General features: G+C 43.5%; 1 protein-coding gene across 2 annotated transcripts; it reads right to left on the bottom strand.

Annotated features, from left to right (window-relative positions):
- Positions 1 to 4,571: 4,571 nt before the first annotated feature.
- Positions 4,572 to 10,116, bottom strand: SPRY1 (sprouty RTK signaling antagonist 1). 2 transcript variants are annotated; one of them, XM_082838269.1, is made up of 2 exons: positions 9,875 to 10,116; positions 4,572 to 7,037 (listed from the first exon to the last, which is right to left on the bottom strand). In XM_082838269.1, the coding sequence occupies exon 2, from the start codon at positions 6,980 to 6,982 to the stop codon at positions 6,023 to 6,025; it is 960 nt and encodes a 319-aa protein (XP_082694395.1). In that variant the 5' UTR covers positions 6,983 to 7,037; positions 9,875 to 10,116; the 3' UTR covers positions 4,572 to 6,022. The 2 variants fall into 2 exon arrangements, with proteins under 2 accessions (XP_082694395.1, XP_082694394.1); XM_082838268.1 differs by lacking the exon at positions 9,875 to 10,116 and adding an exon at positions 8,836 to 9,323.
- Positions 10,117 to 10,698: the final 582 nt, after the last annotated feature.

Genomic DNA, 10,698 nt, shown 5'->3' on the forward strand with positions numbered 1-10,698 from the left:
TTGCATTGTACTCACCACCCACTAAATCCCATGCAATCTGGTTTTTATTACAATTTCACCTAAATACCACCCACCAAATTTAGTTGGGAGTCTGCACAGCTTTTGACATTTAGTTACTAATTTCCATCTTGAAAGTCTCCTTTGGATTCTAAAACATACCAATCCTTCAGTGCCTATGCTTCTTTGAACATCCCTCTGTTGGCTCTAAATCCCAGCTACGCCTCCTAAATATAGGCATGTTCCTCAAGGTTTTGTTCCTAGCCTGCTTTTAGTTCCATTCTTTCCCTTAGAAAAAAATCTATGCTACAGATTCCCTCTCACCCCCATGTGGGTGATGGGCCATCACACACCTCTCTTAAATTCTAGACTTTTTTCTCAGTGACCTTCTGGCAACTCACCTGCACTGTAAGAGTTTATCCCAATAGAACTCATAACTTTCCCACCCCACATACCTCCTAAACTAATTCCACCCATTTCTTTTAACAGAGCTACCGTTGTTTGCCTATTCACCTTGGTCCAAAACCTCAGCATCATTTTCAATTCTTTCCTCCTTCTCAACCCCACATACAAATAACTGCAAAGCCCTTTAGGTTTACTTCTCACGTTGCCTCCTTCTTTCCATTCCTACTAATCTCCAACCTAGTTCTGACCCTTAATACTTCTTTTTCTAAATTGGCCTCTTACCTTAATAGCTGCCATTTTAATCTCCCATAATTCTTCTACACTTACCTATAATCTAATTCAGAGGCTCTTCACTGCGGCTGTGTCTTAGAATCATCTGGGGTGCTTGGAAGACAGACAAAAGACAAAGCCCCACCCAGGGCACAGGTTTTGTTTGTTGTTGTTTTACTTCCAGGTGGTTTTAATGTACAGCTGAAGTTGAGAACCGCTGCTAGCCAAACTGGAACTCAGTTTTCTCAAATACTCACCTTGCTTTCTTACATCAAATTTATTCAGTGCCTTTTGTCTGATTCCTTTCTTACGGCACTTATTTCTCTGCCTTGGACTACCGTTCGTCCATTGTGCTTTCACAAACTTGTTAAATTTTATAACTTACAAATTAACCTGAAACTTTGGTTTAGAGGTTGGTCTTGCCCCCCACAACCAACCTCTCCTTTCTTCTGATCTTTTACCAAACGTACATATGCAGCAAGCAGTTTTTAATAAAGTTTATTTTATTTTGGCAATTAGATCATGACTTTAGGTAAGCAACATCTCTGAACCTGGCTTTCTCATCTCTAAAGAAGATGCAATAGATGACGTCTAAGTTTCTTTCTACCACTAAAAGTATAGTTCTATGATTATTTTATCCAAACAAGCTCTCGGACTACTTACTAGTGAATGACAGAAGCTTTCAGTATATTTTCCCAAATTACTTAGTTCAAAAGAGTTCTAGGTTCTCTGATGGCTTTTGCTCTTAGAGTTATTGCCATACCTAGTATGACTCGACTATCTGACTTTAACACCAATCTTTTTAATAGTACAAAACAGAACATTTAAATCTGCTTTTTAATCACTGTAATCCTGAAACGACCAGAATAACAGTAAGAAGTACCATCACACAAGTTCTTAAATCTAGATGCCAAGTTACTATTATCTTTTACAAACCGATCGAATCCGTTTGTTCCATTATTACCATATGCACGTGGCCAGGGGAAGCACACATGCTGTTTTCAGAAGAAGCTGTTAACTTTAATAATAACATATGAAAAATAATCATGGCAATTAAGTCATTTGCTACTTATTCCTGACAGCTAAGTGCAAATAATATATGCAGAAAAAACATTCCATTTCCTAAATTATGGTCAAATTGATTAATTATGAAGGAAACACGTTCTGGTAAAAAGAACGAAATGGTAAAGGCTAACGTGTAACATAAAGGTACCAGGTTTGCTGCCAAGAAATGAAGAAAATCCTGTATCTGAAGAGTCCTGGTTCTATGCTAGCTATCATGAACATTTCTCAAGCCAGGCCTTTGTTTCTACATTCTCAAAATGAAGACATCAAACTAAAAAAGCGATTCCAAAATTGCCTGATAGAATCACCCAAGAAGCTTTTTGAAATTAAGAAGATCAAGCTCCTCTCCTGGAGATTCTTCTGGTAGAGTAGGTCTGAGCTGACACAGACTTCTGATTTTTAACTAGTGACATATTTACTTTCACATATGGTTGAGAAACATAAAGCAAGTATATTCTGATAGCTATTTCTAGCTCTAGAATTCTCCTGCATATGGAATAATGCACATAGTAGGGGTTCAATCAATGTAGCAAAATGGCTTGGTAATAGTCCAAGAGAATATCAGAAGAATCAATAACTTTGTCAATTAAGTACACAGCTGTCTTATCTAAAGTGAAATAATGGAAAAAAAACAGTCCCCCAATTGTCAATTGGCCAAAAGGGGGATTTAAAGTTTTGTTTTCAAGATGTGTAAAAAATGATGCCAAACTTTCTCTTGCAATATATATACATGTTTAAAAATGGGATTGTACTTTTTTGCTAAAGAGCTATACATAAAAACTGCCATGAAATACATTACTCAACAAAAAGAGGATTTAGGAAAAGGAGACAATTTAAAAAATTAAATCAATCTTCTGGAAATGAACCCTCTGAGTTTGATTCCAATACTAACTTTAGGGTAAAAACACTAGTTTTTAATTCCCTTCCTTTACTTTAAAAACCACTGTTTTTAATTTTTATTTTTCTTAGTCATAACTGGAATGTTCATTCTATGGTTTGGATTTTGAAAACCATATAATAATTATAACAGACTATCATTTAAGGATTCACCTTAGGCCTTCACAGAAAGAAGCATATCTGTTTTTTCACATTGCATTTTTCTGCTGAGTGACATTTTATAAACTGTTGACGGGAAACTACTCAATTACAGCAATCCTGCATTGGTTTTATTCACAATTAATTATCTAAATAAAACTTCTTGGAATGAAAAGAATGGCACTCAGAAAATATGCTGGAAAGGAACTATTTAACAAAAATATTCATTCTGTCAAGCTGTAGTAGCTGAGGAAGAGGGACAAAATTGTGGAATAAAAAAGGAAAGGTTAACCCATCTATTTGGTATTTTTCACTGGGCAGTATCAAATAAATGGCAGTGGAATTTATAAGAAATTTCAGCTTTGCGGATGCTCTCAAAGCCATACCACTTTAAAATGATCATCAGTATTAAAAAGCATAGGACTCATAAGCATTCATGAAGACACACCCTAATATTTTTTCCTTCTAGGTTTAAACCATCACAAAGGAGGCAGTTTTGAATCAAAGTATTTACGCTTTGCACCTGACAAGCAGGTTAGAAGTCTGAACCTCTAACCTATTGCTACTTCCAAATACAGGCCTGAGACTACCGTCTTAATATTGTCATTTTAATGTATTCCCCGTATAGCCTGAAGTTAAAACTCCACAGCATACCTCATTTCTCATAAAAGTTATAAATTTCTTTCAATGAAAGCTACAGCTTCTTAGTCTGGTTAGTATAGCTACAGACAGCTCTTATACCAATTCCTAATTATACGAAGGGTCTAAATAACAGAAAAAAGTTACACAGTATTTTGAGGGAGTCTGTCTATACACTTCATTAAGGAGCAAAACTTCAATGAAATATTCAATATTAAGGAATCGGTGATATCACCACATAACTTGAGTACAAGAGGAAATAAATTCACATTTTGAAATACTGTAGATTATGAAATGGCCTCCAAAACACAAATACTCATTAAAAAAAAAGTTTCTGCTTTCAGAGCGCAGAGAAAATACTTGATTATATCAAACGTCACAATGCCAACTAATAGGTTAGTGGCTTGATGGAAAAGCATTAAAACAAGTTTCTACCACTTATGTCTTGTCAGATTAAACCAAAATCAAAGCCTATTTACAGAGAGTAAGTACTCCAAAACTAGTAGCCAAATCATGTAAAGAGACAACCAAAACAAAAAAGCTGGGTAAGAGTTTTGACAGCCTAAATCCTGGGCTCATATTATGTCAACATCTTATCCTCAAATGCAGATTATTCAGCTTTGACACATCACTTAGGCATAGGGAGGAGTTCGTGAAACTGAGTCTGAGGGGTCACATGCACAAAATTTTATCAGACCCAAAGATTCTAACCATGTCGTAAGTTCAGCAGACTAAAAACTAAAAATATTTACTTTCTTTATATAAAGTTTCAGGGCCCTCAGATTCCTTATTCCACAAAACATGTCAAAATGTTGTTTGATCAGGTCACATTAGAGACTTATGAAACGAAATGAAAAGGTAGGGACTGGAATGTTTTTAAAACATCTCTTTGATAATGTTAACTATTCCCTTGGTGCACTCTTAACTTTTAGAATGTTTTATTAAAGTGACAGTGCCAGAGACTCCAAGCATGCCTGCAGAACTAAGTCCTTTAAGTTTTGTGGATGAAAACGAATTTTTGACTAATCCAAGAGAGTTAAGATAAACATTTTTTAAAACTTACAAATACGTCCCATTGCAAGAAACTATGACATACACAAAACCCCTTGCTTACAAAATAACCAAAAGTGGCAGGAATTGTTAACACTAATTACAAAAAAAAAGTTTTTTCACTCTGTAAAGTGATTTACTCAGGCATTTGTTAAAACACAATTTGGATTACAAAATCTTGATTAATGCATTTTCCAGGAAACATCTAGTTCAAAATTTGAGCTCACTTGCATCTAGATTTGGTATGTTAAGGGAAAGAAAGAAAATGGGTATGCATGACGAAAGAGTCGAAGCAAATGACAAAACTCACCACAACAGTACAGGCTAATAAATGAAGAAATCAAGAGACAGGTTCATTAATTAATATATTTTCTGCATTATAGTTAACATATGTACTTTCTTGGTGTCACCTTATTTTCCGTTATGTATTGATAATTTTGTTATATTCAGACATGAGTACATTTCAACAGTTTTTGCAATAAATATCATAAAATAATAGATTCGCATAATAAATATTCTTTACAATAAAAAAGTTTAACAGACTTTTGTCTTAAAAATAGTCAGAATTCAACTTTGTGATTTATACATAAAATATATAAAAAGCACCACAATTTGTGGTTAAGGCAATGAAAACAGAAAAGATTAGAACTACTCAGCTGTTAACTAACCAAAGGGTCCAAAAACCATTAAGGAGCCAAGATCACTTTAGGCAGCATAGTTCTGTGACACGTATAGATCGATCAGCTATAAATATCAACTTCAGTCATCCAAGTGCCCTCAGTGACAAGAGTAATTTGGTGAAAAGCGTGGGGGTACGGAAGGGAGCCGAGTCCTTCACAAATATGAAAGCTTTGAATGAGGATGAACAAGATACAACTAATATATCTCCAATGTGAAGATTTATATTGTAAAGCGAATCTAAAATTACACGGGAAAAAAACCCAGAAAACAAAACTGGCATCTCTAGGATAAGATAATGCCAGAAATGAGGGGAGAGAACGTTGAGGGGCAAGAAGGAGAAGGCAGTGGTTAAAGGAGAATTTTAATGTTATAACAGCAACATATCCCCCTTGCTACTTAAGGGTCCAATGCTATGAAGAGAGCCCTAATTGGAGACAGATTTAATACATAGCTTATTTAAGCAATTAAATGGTTGCCACTTTAAAAAACCAATTTCCCTGCTCCCAGAGTACCCAATCAAAAACAGCTCTAAATCACTGTAGTCTGGGTGTGTGTGTGGGTATGTTCATGTGTACAACTTTGGAAAGTTGCTTGCAGAACAAAAAGGCTACACAAAAGCCCGCTGGCTCTCAATATCCTCTCGAGTGGATGGCAGAGGCTCTTGTCATAAGGGGGAGCCAGGTGCAGTTTCACAGTTCACTGTTACTGAAGATCAACCATTAGAGTAAAATCCATGAGTCAAACCTTGGGAAGAGGGGGAGAGAATGTGGGAAACAGGGAAAAACTGCAAAGAAATTAAAACCAGTATCTAACAGGATCTTTTCATAACAGCCACAGCTTGAAAGCTAGAAGTTCAGGAGGCCCAACCCACCTCCAAAAATCATGATGGTTTACCCTGACCCCGGGAGGGGCAGCCCTCCAGCTTACAATAGACCGTGTTGGAGTTCTTACATCTGCACCCTGGGCGATGGATCCAGTCATAACACCCCCTGCACAGCTTCAGGCATCCCTTAGCAGGAGGGTAACAGAGTAAGCAAGGTAAAAACAGAGACATGGCTCCCATACACAGGTACCTAGAGCAGCACTGTGACTGTGAACAGGAGCAAGGATTATCCGAGTAAGAATCCCCTTCATCGTCATTGGAGCAGTGGTAGAAGATGCCCTTGACCAAGCACATGCAGGTTCCATATTCCACCATGCTCTCAGCAGAGCAAAGGCACTGCCGGTTACAGGCCAAACAGGATGGCAGGGTCCTGGGAGCTGTGCATTCTCCGCACTTGCACTTCCCACACTGTTCACAAATGAACTTGTGCTGTGTCAGGTCCTCTTTCAGGGAACCCTTTAAGTCATCCACAATCAGTTGCTTGGGCTGGGTCCGGATTGCCCTTTCAGACCTGTGACCAGAGACTGGTCTGGTTGGCGGTGACCTTCCTAACAGCCCCTGCTCAGAAGAGGCACTGCTGTTGCTCCCAGAACTGGCTGCACTTCCAGTGCTGGTTGATCTGCTCAATATGGGGCCTCTGGTATTATTTGAGAGTCCCGCATGTCCCAGGTGGCTGGTAGGTCTATGCTCATAGTTATTATTCACATTAATTGGTATGATTTCATGAGTCCTTTCATGCTTTTCTTGTCTTGGTGCTGTTCGAAGAGCAGGTCTTTTCACCACTGATGGCCCTTCTGTGTACTCATTGCTGCCTCTGATGGCCTTGATCTGGTCTAAGGACAAAATAGCGGCAGGCTGAATCTCTCTCTCATAGTCTAACCTCTGACGGTTATCCAAAGCAGGCTGCTGGATCACAACTATTGAACTGCCACTGCCATGTTGATTTTGGGGATCCATGTGTAGTGGTCTTGAATTCCGGCAATCAGTGGAAACCTGGCATGCATCTGAAATCCTAAAAGGAAATCAAAGATGAAAAAAAACAGAGAAAAAATAAACGAGGAGAAGCATTGGGGGGAGGGGGGATGCGAGAGATCCCGTCAAGTCACAAATTGCCTAAACCACCTGGTAATGATCTCCCTCATCAATGGATTACAATGATGTTGGGGTCCTGGCCAGAGTCCAATTCTAAGAGAGGCTGAGGACCACATCAGAGAAGAAGAATGTAAGCAAGAGACCCCATGCCATAAGAATTAGAAGTTTTTTTCAAGTTTTAAAAAGCAGAATCAAGAAGTAATGTCTTCCTGTTTGTGAATCTAACAAACAATTAAAATGGAGTATGGCCTCATGGGGAATATTGAGTATAAGCACTAATAAACAGCTCTCATCTAAAGAGAGCTCAGTATCAGTTCATGGGTGTTTTCCATAAAGGAAAATAGCCACTCTTTAAAAAAAATTAAGAATGGCTTTGGCACTGTTGCCTTCTGTTATTTGTTTGCTGTTACAAGCATTAGATTAATGGTGAGGAAATTAGTCAAGGTATACTTCATGCATTTAAAAAAAAAATCAAAGAGATTCCAAACTAAAATTGAATCTCAAAATAAGAGGTCATTTTTCAGGAGAAACCAGAATTTTAAAGCTAGCTCATTATTAATGTACAAGATGCAAATGCAGACAAATACAACAGTTCTTGGTGTTTTATAGCCTCTAAAGCACACACACGAACCTTAATGTACAGTTCAGTGAACGTTAAGAGTGTTCACATTTGAAATCATGAAAGAATTTTTTTTTTAAGTTTAAATAAGGGCTCACCCACCTAATGAGATAACTTTCACACACAAGTAAGTGTTAGGCCTTCAGTAGTATGGGGAAATCCTGGCCATTTTAATTATCTGTATTTCCTCTAATTTAAAAATCTGTATTTACATGACAGATTTTGATTTTCAAAGGCACAGGCAACTCTGAATCCATGTGCTTCTTGTAATAAAGTACAGTAATATCCTGATAAAAATAAGCATTTGGTTCCACACCAATAGTTAACAGTTTCTAATGTATAATGTCTTCTTCATAAAACAATCAAACATAAAAACGTTTGTTTTCAGTCAATGGTAGACTAAAACATTTTTCACACAAATTCCTCCCAAAGCCTACAGATTTGATCCAATTCAAGAATGAAAAGAAAAAAATGCCCATTCCCCACTACTACCTTGAGCCAAAACACATTAGCTTAAGGAATAAAGCGGAAAGAAGTCCATTTCACCTCTTAACTTCACTCAGTGTCCCCGGACTAAGTCTTACATGTTAACTTCTTGGCGTTCCCCTCCCTCATTCTCCCAACTCAGATCCTCGAGTTTCTACTTTCTTCTACCTTCTCTGTACAGAAAGAGAAACACATTCGCAACCTGCTGGGTTTAGTCCTGGAATCCTTAAGGGCTGTTCAAAAGATTCCATCGTTACTCTGCACAATATCACTCCTCCTCGCAAAGCACTTTTTAACCCAATGCTTTTAAAGCAAAGAGTACCTAAAGGTAGTAAGGCGGATTCCACACGAAAGGAAAAACGGTGGATTTGAAGAGGGCAGATAAAACACCAGGCACTTGAATCTGAGTTTTAAACGCCAGCTGTGGCAAAGTTCACGCTGGCCGGTGGCGGAGACCACCGGATAAAAGGAAAGAGCGAAGAGACTCGGCCGCCTCTGATCTGAAGCAAAGCCCCTCTTCCAGCAGTGACAGTCCTCGATCTAGCCCCAAACACGCTCACACGCTCTCGGCGGACTGTCTTCCCCAAGAAACCCCCGAATCGAAGTCGAATACCTTTTCGGACAATCCCATCACATCCTAAGGATCACCGTGGATTTCCAAAACCTCTTGGCGTATGCCACCAAGGAGGCTCACAAATCGGTGAGAGCCTTCAGAGCGAACGCGGGCGCCAAAAAGCAAGCCCACGTTAGGGAGGGTTATAAATAAATAGCTGTCTACACTTTAAAGGAGAAGCCGGATTCCTAAAGAGCCGGGGCGCAGCGAGCCAGGGGCAGGGGCTGCAGAGCGGCGTCGCCACATCGCCGGCTACCGCGGTGGAGCTGCGCCCTCTGCAATCCGCGCGGAGACAAGCGGGAAATAAAGAGTTGACGGCGAGGAAGGAAAAGGAAAAAGTTATGAATGAAAACAAGTTTGCTCGCTCGCTCTCTCGCCCGCTCTCGCTCCCTCTCTCGGGCAGGAGGAGGGGAGGAGGCTGAGGTTACCATTACCTCAGGAGGGCGGACTTCCCCACTTTTAAAGTGGCAGTGCCCTCTCCCCTCCCCTCGCCGCTCCACCGCTCTCACTACGAGAATACAGTGGCAGCTCGCTCGGGCGCACGCAGACCCGGGCCAGGGCGTCCCCAGCGATTTGGGGCTTTGCTCAGGCACACGCGGGCGCAAACACGCCGTTCCCGGCCCCAGTCCCAGGGAGCCTCCGACACAGAAAACCCGCCGAACAGCTCCGCGCCCCTCCCCCGCCCCGTTGACCCCCTCAAAAGCCTCCCTGAAAGCGTCTTTCCCCCGGGGGGGGGCGGTTCCTCCGAGAGGACACCCCGGGTCATGGCGCCACCGCTGCAGGCGACTGAGGACGCGGGGCCCCGCTCGCCGTCCCGTGCGGAGGCGGAAGGTCGCCCGCCCGGTTCCGGAGCTCCGAGCGCCCCGGCGGGAGGGCCGCGCCGCGGGAGGGGCTCGCCCCCCTCTACCTCCTCTGCCCTTCCTCCCCTCGCGCGGCCCCGGCCCCCGCGCAGCTCCTCCGGGCCCGCACCTGCCGCCCGGCCCGCCCCGCCCGCGCGTCTCCCGCCCCCGCGGCGGGAGAGAGGCCGCCCCACACTCACCTAGGCCGAAGCGGGGGCGGGGGGCCAAGCCGTGCAACCCGGCCCGGGTCCCGGTGCGGGCGGCTGCGTGCACGCCCCGCATCAACCGCGGCGAGGAGAACGGGGAGGCATGGCCCGAGCTGCGGCCGGTCGGCCCGCGGCCTCCACCGTCCCCGCCGGGCAGGAGCGCTCCCCGCGGCCCCCTTCCGGCTGCGGGGGACAATCCTCCGGAGACTCCGCGCGGCCGGGCGTAGACTCCTCACAGCTCGCGTGCGCCGCGCAGCTCAGTAACATCCACCTCCGGGGCTCTTCTCCTGCAGCCCCCTCCGAGAGCCAGAAAACAATTCCCTTCGGGAGGGCTTTCCGGGTCTCTCCGGAAAGCAAGCGAGGGAGCGGCGGGGATAGGAGTGCGTGCTCGGACCACAGTTCTTCTCGGGTTCCAGTCGCTCCTCGCGGGAAAGGCGGGAGTGGCGGCCTCCTGACGCGTGAAAATCCACGTCACGGACGTTCGAGGCTCCGCGGCGCCCGGGACGGGGCTCGAACCGGCGTCCGCGGGCGGGTCACGGAGCCGCTCAGGCAAGCTGGAGCACACGCCTGCGAGGCCGAGTCGCCGCTCTCCGCGGGACGGCGGGGGGTGGGGGGGGAATTTTTTATTTTATTTTTTACCGTCTTTTTGAGGGGTGGTGGTGAAGGCAGCGAGGTTTGGGGGTTCTCCGGGGAGGAGGCGGGGCGCAGGTCCCCCCGCGCAGGTCCAGGCACTTTCCCGATCCCGCACGCCGGGCAAGTGGGGGCACGGCGTCCCCGGGAACTCCGGTGCTGGCAGTCAGCGTCTCCCGGGCAGCGCT

This window comes from Leucopleurus acutus (assembly GCF_964270905.1).
Source record: "Leucopleurus acutus genome assembly, chromosome: 4".
Taxonomy (NCBI): Eukaryota; Metazoa; Chordata; class Mammalia; order Artiodactyla; family Delphinidae; genus Leucopleurus; species Leucopleurus acutus.

Coding starts and splice junctions, on each gene's coding strand:
- SPRY1 (XM_082838269.1), bottom strand. CDS start 6,982: ATGGATCCCCAAAATCAACATGGCAGTGGCAGTTCAATAGTTGTGATC.